General features: G+C 43.8%; 1 protein-coding gene across 2 annotated transcripts in view; it reads right to left on the bottom strand.

Annotated features, from left to right (window-relative positions):
- Positions 1 to 16,803, bottom strand: part of CLVS1 (clavesin 1) — a 108,963-nt gene that overhangs the window by 17,755 nt on the left and 74,405 nt on the right. For both annotated transcript variants that reach the window (XM_086740863.1, XM_086740864.1), the window contains exon 4: positions 886 to 996. In XM_086740863.1, coding sequence (XP_086596989.1) covers positions 886 to 996 — 111 coding nt within the window. The remainder of the gene's footprint in view (positions 1 to 885; positions 997 to 16,803) is intronic.

The following is a 16,803-nucleotide window of genomic DNA, read 5'->3' as shown; positions in this document are numbered from 1 at the left end:
GCTTACTTCTAGCACATGACATTTTCATTTGCTTAAGTATCAGATCAGGGAATGTGCAAGTCAGGAATAATGACTGATTATTGCTACTGTAAGAGGATAGAGGCTTGTATGAAGAGTGGTGAGAAGAAAACAGAACCAGTGGAGCTTACTGAAAGAAGACACCCTCAGCATCTGAGGGGGCAACCCAGCCCTGCACCCTGGGACTGAAGTTTCCCAGGGGTGTAGGTCTGTGTCACCACTTTGCATTGCCTCAGTACCAGTTGTGTCTCTAATCCCTCTTTACTTTCAGGCTGGTACTACCCTTGTCCTGCCTGGTCAGACACACCCCAGGGTGGGCTCTGGGGCCTTCTGAGAGATGATCCAGTGGTTGTTTGATAGACCACAGAGGACAAGTGTCCAAGATGACTACAGGACCACAATTCACCTGGGTTTCAGTGGGGAAGACCTGCCTTTTCTGTAGCGTGAGCAAACAGTTTTCAGGCATGGGCATTTTTTTGTGGAAACAGGTGAGTTACCACAGCCCACTTGCTGAAGGAATGAGGCAGGAAATTTTACTTCCACAAAAAGAGTTGAGCTGAAGTTTCCCTCACTGCCTGTGACTCCAGCCAGGCCTAATAATCCCCCACACGGCCAGTTCTCTCTATCCCTGAGCATGTCCCTTTAAAATATATCTACACTTTGTTAGTGATAACAGCTTTCTGGTCCCTGGCTGAGTTATTGATTCAATCCAGACCATTGCAAACTCTAAGTTTTAATAACAGCAGCAAGTCTCTGAGGCCATATGAAAAATGCAGAGAGAAAAAGAAGGAAGAAAAGGAGGCAGCTGCTCAGTTATTTGGGCTCTGTAGCTTCCTATGCCCCGCCCCCTCATCCCCGTTAAATTACCCTTTTCCTTGTCTTGTCTTTGAGGAATGGTTTGATTAGCGTGTACAGGGCATGGATGTACCAGGGCTGGTTGACAAAATGGACTCCTCCAAAACGGGCAGGAAAGCTGTCCTACAGAAAGAAAGAAAAGGAAGGCAGTTAACAGAGGCAGTGCTTTAGCCTGGCAGTCGATAGGATGAAAGTCAGAGGAAGAAGCCTGCCTTTTTCCATCTGCAAACAAGCACTGGGCTTGCTGGGAGAGGGGCAGGAGGGAGATGAAAAAAGAAAGATGCCTGGAAACGTTTGCATCAGTTTCTCCCGTTAGCAGATGCAGTCCCTTCTCTCCTCCAATCTCTAACGCATCAGTTGCCGATGCTTTAAAGTAGGCTCTCCAGACACTTCGCCTGAACATTTTTTAACTCCATCAGGGCATGTGAATTGGCTGGGATGGGAAGTGAGAGGGGCTGATGAGCACCGCTCCTTCGAGGGGAAGCTTTCTAATTCCTCATTGTGCTGCACAAGGCAAGCCCCAGGTTCCCACGCACATCACATCACTGCACACAGCTCACCTTTTCACCCTTCGGCCTCCCTGCCTCCCCTCCTTGCTAAAATCATCATTACAATGGCTGACCTTTCAGGGTGAGCGAGCAGCAGCATATGACGGGGAGGAGGATGGGTGGGAAACGCTGATAAGTGAAGGTGTAGGGAGAGCGCACCATGACGGCACCATGGAAACTGCCGGAGCCCAGCGCTGGCTGCCAGCCTGTGCACAAACCCCCTCGGCATTAGCATGCAGGTAGCATCCTGCCAGGGAGGTGTTTGCAACCGCGTCCTACTCCGCTCAGCCAGCGTGGCACGCTTAATAAAAGAGGAGGTTGCTGGCATGCCTTTAAAGGTTATTGTATATTGTGATGGGCGTTTTGTACCTACGCTCTCATCTAACAAATGTCAGTCAGTCAGGGAAGAGCCTAGGATTTTTTTGCCTGCATAAACAGTGGGACGACCGCTGCTCCTGCCTGCAAATAGGCTTCCAGCGAGCGGAGAGGTGCCCATCTCTCCCCCGTGAAGGGAGATCCTGATGAAACCACTCTCATCCTGCCTGTGCTCCTAGCCCCTGCAGCTCAGCAGATAAAGACAGAGTATAATCAGGTTTCTTCCTTCGGGGCTTTGGCTTCAGCTTCAAGACTCAGGCAGGTTCATTCCCTCTACAATTACTGCAGGGTATCCTGGGGCTTTCTGTCACCTTCCTCCAGAGCGTCAGAGATTGAGCAGAGCTGGTGAGGGTATGAGATGGATTTGTGAGATGATATGGAAAATTCCCTTATACACCTGCTTGGTATAGCCGCTGCATTGTTTCAAGGTCAAATTATTTCCCAGATTTAGCACTATGCAGGCATCCTACCACCTCCTACCACCTGAGGCTAATTGGCAGGACTCTGTGCTCTTTAGCACTGGCCATGGATTGCCCTGGCAGTCATCTTAAACCATACACAGATAATGTTTACGAGCAGCCACAGGCATTAAGCGATATCTTTTTCTTTTGCTATATAGTGTAAGCTGCTTACACCTTAGACACATCAGTCGACCTGAAATCATTACAAATCTCAATACTGGATACTCTGTGCAAGACTAGGGGGTAGTAAGGCCAGCACGCAGGAGGCCAACCAGTGTAACAGTTGACTCCATTTTAAATCCCAGAAAACTATGAGCTGAGTTTTTTAAGGATGGCACACGCTCTTGTTCATTCACTGTAAAGATGTCTGTACTTCCATTGCTGCTGGAATACTCATTAGAGTTCCGGGACGCAGCTCTGCAGTGCCACAGTTTGCAGTGACTTCAGCAGGGCTGTGCTGAGAAACAGCTGCAGAGAATCTAAGCCCACCTAGAGTAAAACATTGACCAACAGCAGTGTGAAGAAGTTCTTCACACTTTATTTATGAAGTTTATGAAGAAGTTCTTCATAAGGAAGACATTTTTTACAATGAGGGTGGTGAAGCACTGGAGCAAGTTGCCCAGAGAGGTGGTGGATGCCCCATCCCTGGAAACATTCAAGGCCAGGTTGGACTGGGCTCTGAGCAACCTGATCTGGTTGGAGACGTCCCTGCTCCTTGCAGGGGGGTTGGACTAGATGACCTTTGAAGGTCCCTTCCAACCCTAATGATTCTATGATTCTAAGTGAAGCCAAAGTGATTTTCCACTCTGTGATAACCTAAAATTGAGTTCTAGAGCAGACCAGAGCCAAAAATGCCCATCTTATGCAAAATTAACCTATTCCATTGCTTTCCTCCCACATGGGAATGGAAATTTGAAGATGTGAAACTTTTCACAGAGTATTCTAAAAAAAATATATTAAAAAAATGCTGGAATGTTCCATACCTGCTTTTTTTTTAAAAAAAAAAAAAAAAAAAAAGAAATTCTCTATTTGTTAAGCCAGCTGCTGTCCCACAAGCTGTGTCTCCAAGGGAGAAGTTCTGAACTTCTTTGCTCTTTGGAGCTACCACAGCTGTCCCAGCTTGTACAATAGCAGCATAGGTCAATGTAGAAGATACAATGAGTCTGAAGCAAAGGACAGTAAAGAAATGAGAGATGGGAAGCAGGGGAATAACTTTAAGACACAGAGATTTATACTGACCCAAAAAACAAAAATTGGTTTTCCTTCTTACTGGAATGCACAGATGATATTAATCACAATCTTCAGTGAAAGCTATCAGTCAGACTTCATTTACAAAGGGGAATGTGTTTTTTTCAGAACATGTTGACCAGCCTTAATGATACCACATTACCCAGAAAGGTCTGAATGCTGAGAATTATAGGAACCAGCCAGAGGTTTAAACTGGCAGATTGCCCCTGGAAAAGGTCAACTAAGGAGAAGGATGTACTTTCCTGTATAGAAATGAATTTTATGTCCACCCAACACAGACTGTTGAGTCCATGAACTAGATTCAGTCTGGTTCATCAGTAGATTAGGTGTTACAGGAAAGCCTCTCATATAACAGTTTTATTTAAAGGCAATTGCTTTCTTTTCATTCTGAAGGTACACTTGACAATGCACAAAGACCCTTCAAAAGGCAACATGATGGCCAGGAAAAAAAAAACAACCACCAAAGAACATATTTTTGTCTGTAACTTTCTGCTAATTTTTGTTCCTTGCCTTATTAAGCACAATAAGCTCAATTTGACCTTCATCCCTCAGTCCACCTGCATTTGTAAGGCTGTCAATTAAAACAGGGACAAAGACATAATTTTTTTTTTTTTTTACCCAAAGAAATTTGATATGGGAATCATCCAGACACTGTTTGGAACTGCAACATACCGATTTTGCAGAAGTCCCTAATTAGAGCGGAGCTGTCTTGGAAAGAAAAGCTCCCATCTGGAGGTCTGCCTTACGCAGTTCCAGGAAGATGTATGAGACCTTTCCCACACCCCACTTAGTGTCTCTGCTGCTTTCCCTGGGGCAAGGTGAAAGTAGCTGAAATTGATTTTCTGCTGGAGAGCTTTTGCTTTTAGGAATTCTCTTTTGATTTCTCATGTCTTGCGATTCCTTGGGAAGGTGTATTTTATAATGAGGTATATTTTTTGGAGCCTACTGTGAAAAGGACCCTGGGATCATGGAGCCTTTTCTTAACCTGATTCCTTGTTAAAAATACCCAATCCTGAGGATGTATTTCCATTTCATTCCAATAGCATAAAAAAAATATAATACGTAGGAATTAGTCTAATTATTTGTGGATGCTACTGTCATTTTATCTGAAAACCAGGCTGGACATACTAGTGTGTTGCTCAGAGATGGAATTGCAGCGTGAATAAATACATCCAGTCCAGTGCTAATCGAGTTAACTTGCTACTCAGCAAAAGCAGGGATAAAACAGTGAAAAGGCTCCAGATACCTGCTTGGGCAGCTCACTCCAGAGTCAGACCAAGTCTTCTTCATTGAGATCTGAGATGAACTAAAGCAAGGAACAGATCTAACCATGCTGCACTGGCACCTCTCCCAAACTGTAAAGGCAAACCTAGACAGACAAAATTGTCCAAATACAATTTTAGTTGTTCCTGTTGATTGAACAAAACTGGTGCCAAAGACAGCACTTTTCTTTTGCCTGATTTGTCTTTTTTTAACTTTCTAGATTTTTTCTTTACTGTTTTCAGTTATTCCCCTCTGCATTGTCCCCAAAGAAGAGAAAGAAATGAACACCTGAGTGCCACAGTGGAGCTGCCACAGACACTCCAAAATCCTTATAGGCCTTGATACATCTTTCATTTCAGATTGGAGAAGTGTCTCCAGGCTTGCAGATCAGAGGAAAATGTTAGAAAGATCATTGTTTCCCTTCTCCGCTCGGACCTCCTGTGCAGGGAAATTTCTGAACTGAAATAAGTCTGGGACCAAAAACTCTCGGTACACAACGTTCCACTAAATGGCTTGGGAGCCACAGCTATGAGGTGAATAAGAGACAATTTTTTCACTATTTCTGCCTGTTCTTACCTCCATGACATCTATTTCTTTTGGCATGAGTAAGCATCAGAAACCTTTTACTGTTTTGTTATTCTGAACTGCCTGAAAGCTAAAAATCAAGATGATCTTCCAGCATCTCCTCACACCAGAGTGTGGCAGAAAAGCAAAACAATCTTTGGAATAGCAAAATTAGGAATAAATCCAACTTGCTGCTCAGGGACAATCTTTCCGAACTGCATGAATTTACTTCATAGACCAATGACCTAAGCTCAGAAACCAAATTACAGCAGATTTCTAGGTTAGAGGACATCTGGATTTTGTGACACAAATGTTTTCAAAATCCTTTCATAACTTCTGCCCTTTGCAATCAGAAAAGCAAATGCACATCTTGCCATCCAAATGCACTTTAATCTCAACCATACTTGTCAGTTTACCGCAAATCAAGATATAATCCTCTTTGAAAGAAAATAATTTCCCTTAGATTCAGGAATATTTCAATCATAAACAACACTGTTTAAATTAAAAGGTCATTTAAACTGAGGATAAAAACAGCATCTTCATGCCTATGCACTTACATAAACAGTCCCTGCAGTGGATTAAAGCTCCCACAGACCGTATTAATAGCTCAGGAAGATCTTATTAATAGTTTGGTGATAGTTTCTCCACAGAGAGTTTCTGTGAGTGTGTGATTTTAATGGTCTGGCACGATAAGGGAAGCAGGCTTTCTGCTCTCCAGCTCTGCATCCTAATTCAGCCTCTGAAAGAGTGGCAGTGGTTGAAAGCTGTTGTCCCTCTTTTTTACGACTTTGTCAGACATTGGATAGGTTGTGTCTATCAAAAACACGTTCCTGAGTGCTTTTGAATGAATGCCAGGTAATGTCCTTGGTGAGGACAGGACAAGCTGTCATATAGTGCACACTAGGAGAGAAGGTAAAGTGTCCCCCCCATCACTACAGCTTCAGCTTCTAATTTTAATGTGGCTCCTAAGAGACGGATGCTTAGTTTGGGAAATCCTGTGGGCAGGAGGTGGTGGGAGGCAGTGACAGGGCCGGGGGCTGTGGGGACTGCAGGAGCGGGCTGCTTCCACATCTCTCTCTTCAAGTGGTCCCTGCAGTTGCTCTCACCTGCTGCAGTGCCTGCTCTGAGCCCGGGCACATTTCAAACCTCTGCCCGGACAAGACACTCATCTTTCCGTTGTCTCTTTTTGCTCCCCTGTGTTTTTGAAGAGACAGGAATGCAAAATTAATGTTGCCGGTGGCAATAATTGCAAACTCGTTCACTTCTACCTTGGCATGCCCTCAGAGTACACAGGGTTTGGAAATAGCTGCAGAGTAGGGGAAAATTATTAAAAAAAACCCATTTGTGCTAGCAATATATCAGTGTTGACCTGCTCAAATACAGCCTTAAAAAGAATTCTTGCAATCGGGAAGATTGATTTTGGGTAAGCTGTGACTGTAACTGTTCACACCAAAACACTCTTTTCTTTGAAGCATCCAGTAGCAAAGGACTGGAGGAAAATCACAGGAAAACATGAGTGCTTGGTTTATTTTTACACCACATACCCATGTATGTAGGTGAGTACATTCTGAAGTACTGCTGTCAGGGAAAGCGAACAGAAAAATGAATACTGGGATGCATTCTCCTAGACATTTTTCATTATGTTTGTTATCTCTCCTGCTACACTCGATAACTTTTAAAATTCAGTCATTTGCAGTAGGTTTCTCCCAGTCATTACTGCACATTAGTGAGGTCCTACAGAGCATCTGTTCATAGGTGTTGGCAGATGGCACCAATAAATCAGGTTATAGAACACAGATTTGCTCAGTAAACTTTGATTTGTCCTGATAGAATCATGCTGTCATATCATCTGGTCTAACAAAATAACTTGTAACCTTGGGGCAAAAGGGGGATTTCTTCACTACCTTTTTACAAGAAACCCTTTGCTGAACCAGCTCACAATAATTTAGGAACAGAAAATTTCCCAGAAGCAGTGGCTCTGCTGGGCTGACACCATACCCCAGCACTGCTTTTTTTGCTTGGCATGTGCTCTGTTGATTTCAAAGGGTTTCACACACTTAAGGTACAGATTGAGGCTCCCTACAGGAAAAAAAAAAAAAAGCATGAATGAATGATATGACAGAGAAACAGCAAGTTCATTCACGGGCTTGGTTGAGGAGGTACACAGAGAAGAGAGGAATTCAAAAGATAATAAAAAAATAATAATAGTACAAAGAGCACTGGCACACTGATTGAAAGTAGCTCATGCATTTGTGCAACTGGAGTTACACAGTTTGCTCCAGATTAGGTCAGACCAGGCAAGGCCAGATGAGGGAGCTTCTGGTGAAGCATGAAGAGTGAAAGTCACAGACTAAGCTAAGGAGGGGTAGATTGGGTCACAGGAACAGGCAGCAGCATGGGAAGGGACACGAATTAGCTGGAGGCTATTTTTCAGAGTTAGTTTAAGTGATCTTCGCAGCCAGCTCTAGGAAACTGGGCTAAATTGCCTCCAGTGTCCTGATTTTTTTGTGTAAACTGTAGCTGAGAAACACGTTTATATCCAGCTTTCTTAAGTGAGAGTGACTGCAAGCTGAGTCGCTTCTATTCCTGTATCTCACTGAACATGAATGTCTGAAATTAGTTGTGGGTGAAGGGAAAAGCAACGGGAAGATCATCAAAGCTGAAAGCAATTTAGGTCTTAATTAGAAACTGGAAAGTGTGCTGGAGTCAGTGCGAACCTGGTCTGGAGGCTTGCTGGATGAACACAGATGCTGCTGGCCAAAGCGTGTGACCGCAGGTCGGCTGCGATGCTTTGCTCTCCCTGGGATACCAAGCCCTCGGCTGGCTGCGACCTAGGAGCTTTGGTTGCTTGCTCGAAACCATCATCCTCAGAAAGTCTCTGTGCAAACGTCAGCTTTCTGAGAGAAGTGACATCCCTCCAATCTTTTCCCTGACACCAGGATTTAAAGCAACGTCGTTCATCTCCACTTGAGCCATTGGTGGTTTGTGTGGGTGTGAGTTCTCTCAGTTTTGTGTGACGGATAAAGGAGTGGGTTTTTTCCTGTAGCTGGATTTTAATGCAGGACCTTCCAAAGCAAAATGGCCACACACAGAATGAGCACGTCCAGCAATGAAAACAAAAGCCAGCATTAGGACATCTTTAAGGAAAGGCCTCCCTAATTTTCTTGCACCTGGAAAAGAACCCACCCAGGAGCACTGGGGTTAAAAAGTATGACATGGAAAACTCAATCCAAAAAATGTCCTATTTAAAAAATACACTTTTTGAAAAAGAATAACTTAAAGATTTTTTTAAGTAATTTTTAAAAGTTAAGCTCTAAACAAAATTAATTAGTGCTATTAACCACTGCAACCAAAATCTGCCATTTTCCTTAGGTGACCTGATTTAAACTTCTCTCTGCCCAGCTATTTCTATTTCCATAGAAGACAGGCCTTGCACCCATCCTGAAGGGCAATAGATCTGTGGGACACTGTGACTGAAAACACAGAGAGCGAAGGAGTTAGGGCAGAGAAGAAGATGACACCGAAGCAAGTGCACTAGGATTTAAAAGGCTGTTGAAAGGAGAAAGTCAAGCGCATGCAAAAAGCCAGTCCCAAAAATGACGAAGTACAGCATCTTATTTCTTATCCAACACTGGGATTTTAAACAAAAAGCCATGTACAAAGACTACCTCTTTAGTTTTGCACAGTTATGCTGAGATCTACATCATATATGTAAAACATTTATTCTACATTTTCTTCGCATCGCCACTTGTTGTGTCTATGTATCTGCTCTTTGCCAAAATTGCCGTGTCTAAACGAAGGGGCAACGAAGGCCAAATAGTCATGGTGAAGACAAATTCCCACAGCATTACTTAAAGTCAGCCAAAGAAAAGCAATTTTAAAAGATCTTGTGGCACTTGCCTTTCATCTCAGGAGACCTACTAACTTTGCAGAAAAGCTTTCCCTCTTGCCTGTGGAAGCACCAAGGTGTTACACTGAGCTCATGCAGTCATATTACACTCGTGTTGAGATTGAAAGCTGATGATGGAGAAGAGCAGATTTTGTTATTTATAGTGCTAGGCAACGTCTTTGACACTGCATAGGTCTGCTGTAGCTTGGCTTGAACAAAGCATGGAATCATTTTAAAGCTTTTGTATGTGCATTCACATATAGAGCGGCACGTAAAGGAGATTATAAACTATTATTGTGATGAGATTATAAACTAGCATGGGTCAGAAAAAAAAGATCAAGCAATTTCTTAATTGCATTTGTTGACTGACTGAAACAAACAATTTGACAGAAATTATTCCTTTTCCAGTAAATTTCTCTACATCTAGCAAGAAGTTAAGAAAATCCTTTGTGTTAACTTCTCCACACAGCTCCTTGAAGGTATGATAGCCTTCTAGCACCTGTTTTCTCAAGGCTATCTGCTAAACAGAAGGTAGATTCCCATTTTATTTCACTAAAAATTTCAGGTTTTACCTTAATCTGTTTAAAAATGGAAGATTTTAAAATGGAAGATTTTAAAGAGGAATATTTCCCTTCACCTAACTCTCATACAAACACTTCCTAAAACAATTTCTATAGTTTCTGTCATCCTCCACGAATGCACCCTGATGAGTGTCCCTGTGGTGAAGACCCTTTGCAACTCTTTTTCAACAGGAGTGAGGGGAGGGGGTGTGTGTGTGGGGGGGTGGTGTGGAGGAAAACCCTGTGACCTATTTGTTTTTAAAAGGAGCCAAAATGCTAAATGCTTGTTCAATGGTGGAAACCCAGCTCTGGGGGAATTCAAGAAGAGGCAACTCATGCTGCATTAGATAAGCACCTGACAGCAGCAGCACCTTTGCTTCATGTACAACCTTTTATTCTTCAAAATAATAGAAGCCTGGGGAAAAAAAAAATATCTTTTATTATTTGCATGATTCAGTCTCTGTCCTTGTTCTAATACGTTAGTGAGATTGCCTAGCTTTTTTATCCCTCCGTGCTGAAGGGAAACTTGTTTCATGTATTTGTGTTTAACATAGTCCCAAATAATCGCAGGGATCAATTGACAGCAGCAGACCAATATGTTGACTCTGCACTAAAACATAATCTCTTTGTGCTTGCCTTTTTGTGATATTTTTCTCTTTTATTTATTTATTTATTTATTTTAATAATGGAGCAGTGCCTTTGTAATGAGAAACCTGAACATAACTGAATGTCCTTGAAGTACGTTTCGAGAAAAAAAAAATATGATTAATACTAAAGCTACATGGATTTCCACTGTGGAAAATATATTTACATATTTTTTTAGGAAAGTTGTTTTTATAGTAGCAGACAGCATTTTAAGTTTCCTGACATTCTCTACAGCCCGCACTTAAGAAACAAGTTTTGAAGACCGTTTTGCAGTGAGGAGCCTCGTACCGTGCAGTATAGAGACACACTGTTATTTTCCCTCTGTGGTCATAAAAGTAAGCATTGCTGATAGCACCACCAATAACAAAGATTCTCTGATGCTCCTTTTGCAATTTGTTATAACTTTGACAGAGTTTTACGTTTTGGGCCCAAAAATTTTAACAGGGACCTAGATATATTTTTACGAGAACAGTTTTTGGTGCTGCTGGGTGGGGGTGAGGAAGTGCTTTGGGTGTTTCTCAATGGACTTGGGGGGGAAATAATGTGTTCTGCACTTCAAAAACATTTATATGACTACTGGAGGGTGGAGGTACGAAGCTCAAAGCTTTTGGGATACAGTCTCTCAGATAAGGTTTTCCTAGTGCATGTGTTTTTATTGCCACAGTGAGAATTTGCAGCTCTGTGTGTGGATGTGCCAGAACTCATTCAGGAACGTTTGGAGGTTGAGAGGTTTCATAAGCTGGGCTAGTCATAGTGATACTCTCCTGTGTTGAAAGCTATGATCAGTTGTCGTAGTTCAGCCCTGATCAGGACCAGACTACGCAGTCTCTCTCCCGCTCCCCCCACCCTCCGAGAGAACAGGGGGAGATGATATAAGAAAAACGGCTCAAGGTTTGAGATAAGGACGGGGAGAAATCCTTAAAGTTACCGTCACGGGCAAAACAGACTCGACTTGGGGAAAACTATTCATTTATTTTCTAAAATTAGCAGGAGAATGAGACAGGGAACAAGATAACCTCCCCCCACCCCTCCCTCTTCCCGGGCTTAACATTATCTCTACTACCTTCCCCTCCCGAGCGGCACGGGGGGGGAAAAGGGAATGGGGGTCGCGGTCAGTTCATCACGCGTTGTTTTACGCCGCTGTATCATCGTCAGGGGAAGAACTCCTCGCATTCCTCCTCTGCTCCAGCGTGGGGTCCCTCCCACGGGCCACAGTCCTCCGTGAAACTGCTCCGGCGTGGGTCATCTCTTCCACGGGGTGCAGTCCCTCTAGAACAGCTGCCCCAGCGGGCCCTCCACGGGCCACAGCCTCCTTCAGGCCTCCACCTGCTCTGGCGTGGGGTCCTCCACGAGCTGCAGGTGGATCTCTGCCCCTCCGTGGACCTCCATGGGCTGCAGGGGGACAACCCGCTCCACCATGGTCTTCACCACGAGTTGCAGAGGAATCTTGGCCAGGAGCCATATTACTCCTCCCCCTCCTTCTGAACTGACCTTGGCGTCTGCAGCCGTTCCTCACAACAGACTGGCAGACGCCTCTCAGGATCCTTTTTACATCTTATTCACTTCTCATCTCCTCTCCACTTCTTGCAGCCGGGCCGGGCCAAGTTGGGCCCAGTCGGCTGCCCGGCGGGAGGCCAGAGGGTGAGGCCTGCAAGGCCCATGAGGCTCGCGCCTCCCCCTCTCTGCCCCCCGCTCAGCTGCTTCACATCTTCTCCTCTCTTTTTCCTGTTTTCCCCTACTTAAATACGTTATCGCAGAGGCGTTATCACGGGACATTCTGCTACCAATTGGCTTGGCCTTGGCCAGCAGCGGGTCCGCCCTAGGCCCGGCCGAGTCCACTGAACAAAGGGGAGTGACTTCTAGCAGTTTCCTACAGAAGCAACCACCTTAGGCCCCCCCCTCACTAACAAAACCAGAACATCAGTCAAATCTTGAGAGTTCATCAGCTGCATTCTCCCAGGGAGACTGACCCACAGGTGGGATGCAAAGCTCTCCCTGCAGTGGTTCCTCCTTGAGGTGTCATAAATCACAGGTGGAGTCAGGGCCTCATGAAGCTGTACTTTGATACCGGGATTTGTCCTTTCCTAAGTGACTTTGCCATTTTAATATTCTGTTTGTGCCGTGCTCACCACCTAAAGCAATGCTAGCTGACAGCCAGTGCTGCTCATCACATAATCACTCAGAATCAGGGCTTTTATCAGCCTGGCAGCATTAAATGCCACATAAACTTTGTACTCTTTGTTACACAAAATACATGCTTAAACTCTCTGCAACAGCTCTCTCATTTCCACAACACAACTTCCCTTCAGTTTACACGTCTTATTCCTTATTATCATCAAGCAAGCATGGATATCAGGCTGCAAAGATAATTCCAGGACACTTTGTCTGTCCTTTGACCTCCTCTATACCACCACCTGCTCCCACTACGGTCCTTGGACAAGAGGAGCCTGAGGGTCACCAGTTACGTTTACTGCTCCAGTAGTGCTCGCACTGCTTACACCAAAAGGTTATCCTTAATTGTCTTTTTGGGCAGCACAGCACCAGTCTGCAAGCTAATGATTCCTCCATTCCTCTGTTCTACTCTTCAAAATTTATTCTGATTATTTTCCCTGAGGCCAAGAGCAGAAAAAAAAAAAAGACTTCTCTGAATTTGCTAAAACTACAGGTAGCAGGAAGGTGTGACCCCATTTCTCGCCCACCTCAGATTAAAAAGCCATACAAATTTTCCTCTTCCTCTTTCTTCTCATATTGGATTAAAGCCACACATTTAGTAGTGTTACATGAAGTCTTAAATTAATTAGGCTTTTTTTTCTCCACCCAGAGGCTTGGAGTATGCTGTGCCATGTCCCTGGAGATCATTACATTTGCTAGGTAGATACAGGGCAGTCAGCCTGCACCTTCTCTTTTGAAGGCTTCCCATAAAGAACACTTTCCACCTGAAGGCATGCAGCCGCCTATCCTCCTTGTTAAACTCCAAGCATTTTATTAGTGTTCCCTGCTTGAATATCAGCATTTGCAGATCAGTAGGTGTCATTTACCTTGAATTTAGCAAGGCTTTAGGCATGGTGGCCCATATAGTCACTCTAGCAAACTGGAGATAATTTCTTTGGAGAGGTGGAATACAGTGTGGGCGAAAAACTGATCAGGTTGCTGGGATTCAAGTGTTGAGATCAAAGTAAAACATTTACTAATGTTTTTCCTCTGGGGTTGATGCTAGAGCCAGTACAGATGAATGTCTTTATGAATGACCTGGGGGATGGTAGGGAGTAACTAATCCTCAGAAATTTTGCTGATGTTACCAGGCTGTGGAGTACAGCTGATACGCTGGAAGTTAAGGTAAAGAATCTCTGTTCAGAGGCATCCTCACAACCTGGAGAGATGAGTTGCTGGGAACCACATCAACAAATGCAAAGTGTTTTATCTTAGAACAACCCCATACAGCAGGACAGGTCAGGCACTGAGCAACTAGAAAGCAGCTTTGCGGAAGAGGACTGGCGAGATGGCCAGGGGCTGGAGCAAGCAGTGTATGAGGAGAGGCTCAGAGAACAGGGTCCGTGCAGCCCATAGAAGAGGAGGTTAAGGGGGAATCTCACTGTTCCTTGCAACTAATTAACAGGTGCCTATGGAGATGACAGCCAGACTTTTCTCAGGGAGGAAAGACAAGGTAATCAACGTGACTTGCAGTTGTGGTGGAAAGCCAAGCGACATACCAGGAAATAGGTTCATGGTGGGCACTCAAACACAGGAATGCGTTTCCTGGAAAGGCTGGGGAAACCCTGTCCATGGAGATGTTCATATCTCAGCTGAAAAAGACCATGAGTGACCTGATATAAATTCAAAACTGGATCTAACTTCAAAGTTTGCCCTCCTTGTAAGCCGTGAATGAGATCAGATGACTTTCAGAGATCTGTTCCAACCTTAATTATTCCATAATCCTGCAGTATTTTATACTTGCATGTATGCTTGCATCCAAAGTTTTTAGACTGTTCCTACTCTGTAATTTACTTGGTCATGTTCCATGCTCACCACTGACTGATCTCTGGTTACTCAGGGCTTCAGGTTGCAGTTTCCATTTAAAGCTGAAGCTTTTATCATCTTTAAAATATGCCACAGAATTTATTATAGACTAATGGGCAGGAAGGTAAGGCTTATTTAAGATACGCTTTGCCGCAAAACTCATATTATGAGCACAAATGGCAGCAATAAACAAAAGAAAATAATCTGTTCGGATCAGAGGAAAATCTATATCACTAACTCCCAGTATTGAACTGTTGTTCCAAGAATGAAGGATTACCTTGTTATGAGGAATGTGCTGGGTGAACAGAAGTCATCAGAAAAGCTGCGTTCACTATTAATTGCTACAGTGTTTACACATACCCCAATGCATATTAATCCCACTTATGTAAATCAATTTAATTAAAACTTCTCCATTAGTGAAATCTCTAACTGGCACAGAAAAGTATCAGAGCTCAGGAAAGAGTGTTCATTTATGCTGTACACTGGACAGCTTTCCAGTTGTGCTAGGTTATTTCTGGTAGGAAAGAAACGATTTCAGCTGGGAATTAAGCAATTTGGAAAACATTAGGAGACTGCAGACAAAACGAACATTTGTCTGCAAGCTTTAGAGAGCTGTTAATAGTGATACTAAACCAAGCAGCAAGAAAAGGAGCAAGAGGGAGCCGTGCCCCCACCAAGTCAACTCCCTTTTATATACTGAGCATGATGTTTATGGCCAGTTTGGGTCAGTTATTCTGTCTGTATTCCTCCCAGCTTCCTGCACCTACATGTCAGCAAGACCTGGAAAGCTGCATAGTGTCCTTGGTCTCATTAGCAACAACTCACATCATCAGTGTGCTTATCAACATTCTTCACATACGAAATCCAAAACATGTTGGCTACTGAGAGGAAAATTAACTTCATCCCTACTGAAACCAGGACACCATAATTCAGGCTACGATAAGAGAAGTCTATTGCTCTAGGGAGTAAAATTTAACTAACAAGAATAGTGCTCTTACAGACCACGTAAAAAGCAAGCAAAAGCATTGAAATATTTCATTTGCATACACATGACCTAAAAATGGCAGCTATTGCAATGTCTCTAATGAAAACCTGAAAGGGCAGTAACACTCTGGGAGGTGACCTTATGAAACTGAGGCATCGTTTGTGCATGATCATTATCTCTTTAATATACAATTTTCTCAGAATGCCATTGGGTTGCGCTCAGAGTCAGAAGTTTTTGCTTGGAAATATAACACATTTGACAGTGTAAACAGTACTAAGTTATGCATAAATGATGTTAGGTATGGGGGAAAAGTGTAAAAAATCCTGTCTGGAGGCTTCAAGCAACTCAGAAAGCACAACAAACTCTGTCATAAACCAAACAAATTAAGATGTAAAGTGTACAGATGTATTCCAGAGAACTGCATGGCAATGCCTCCTCCACTAGACCCCTCAGATGGGGGAGGTGTGAGGAAATTTGCGCCTAATCAAGCTACTTGCGCTAGCAGCTTGAGAGGGCTACTGAGAAGATCCATGCTGGAGAGATAGGTCTGTAGCTAACATTGTCCTGTAGCTAACATTGTGAAATTACAGTGGTGCCAGTGATGCATGGGAGGTCACATGAACTCTGCAGACAAGACGCCTGTGCTTGTCAGCCTGCTGTCAGAGTCACTTTGGCCACGCAGGTGTCTTGAGACAGACAGAGCAGAGCAGCAGGTCCAGTATGATTTCTGAATTGATCTTAGCAGCCATAAAGGCGGGAAGCAGTCATGCCAATGTGCAGTGGACTGATCCCAGATGCAAGTGACACTGCTGCACCAGATGGACACAAGCAGAAGAGAAGTAGGTGCAGTAGGTTTTCTCTGCTGAGGCAGCAGAGCCCCAGGACATGTGGCAGCTGAAGAACCCAGCTGTGGCAGAAATGGTAGCATGGATGTTACAGCTGAGATCCAAGGGTCCTTGTGACAGCACGGGGCACCTCAGGAGTTAATGGAGCACTGGTAAATGATGGTCTTTGAGATCCTGAGTTACATTAAAAATCAGTGATGGTGGAAGTTGTGGGAAAATAAAGAACTTGTAGGAGGAACTTAAACTAGCCACTTGGTAATAAATTATTATTGATCCTCTCTTCCATCAGTCTAACCATGATCTGTTTATTACCCCCACTGGTGCAGTGCTCGCAACTTGGAGTGGAAATGTGAAAGAGCACTTCCTTTGTCTCTCCTTTAAAAGTGGCAGGAAAAGCCTCTTTTCCTTTGCAGAGGATAGGATAAGTTCTCCCACATTGCTTACAGAGACCAGACTGGTAAGAAGCAGCCTTAAGGAAGTGAAGATAATAAGGAGGAAGAAGAAGGTAGGAAATGTGTTCTCCCCAATGG

This window comes from Chlamydotis macqueenii, chromosome 2 (assembly GCF_036417535.1).
Source record: "Chlamydotis macqueenii isolate bChlMac1 chromosome 2, bChlMac1.mat, whole genome shotgun sequence".
NCBI lineage: Eukaryota > Metazoa > Chordata > Aves > Otidiformes > Otididae > Chlamydotis > Chlamydotis macqueenii.
The sequence above is the reverse complement of the archived record's forward strand: the minus strand, read 5'-3'. Positions and strand labels throughout refer to the sequence as shown.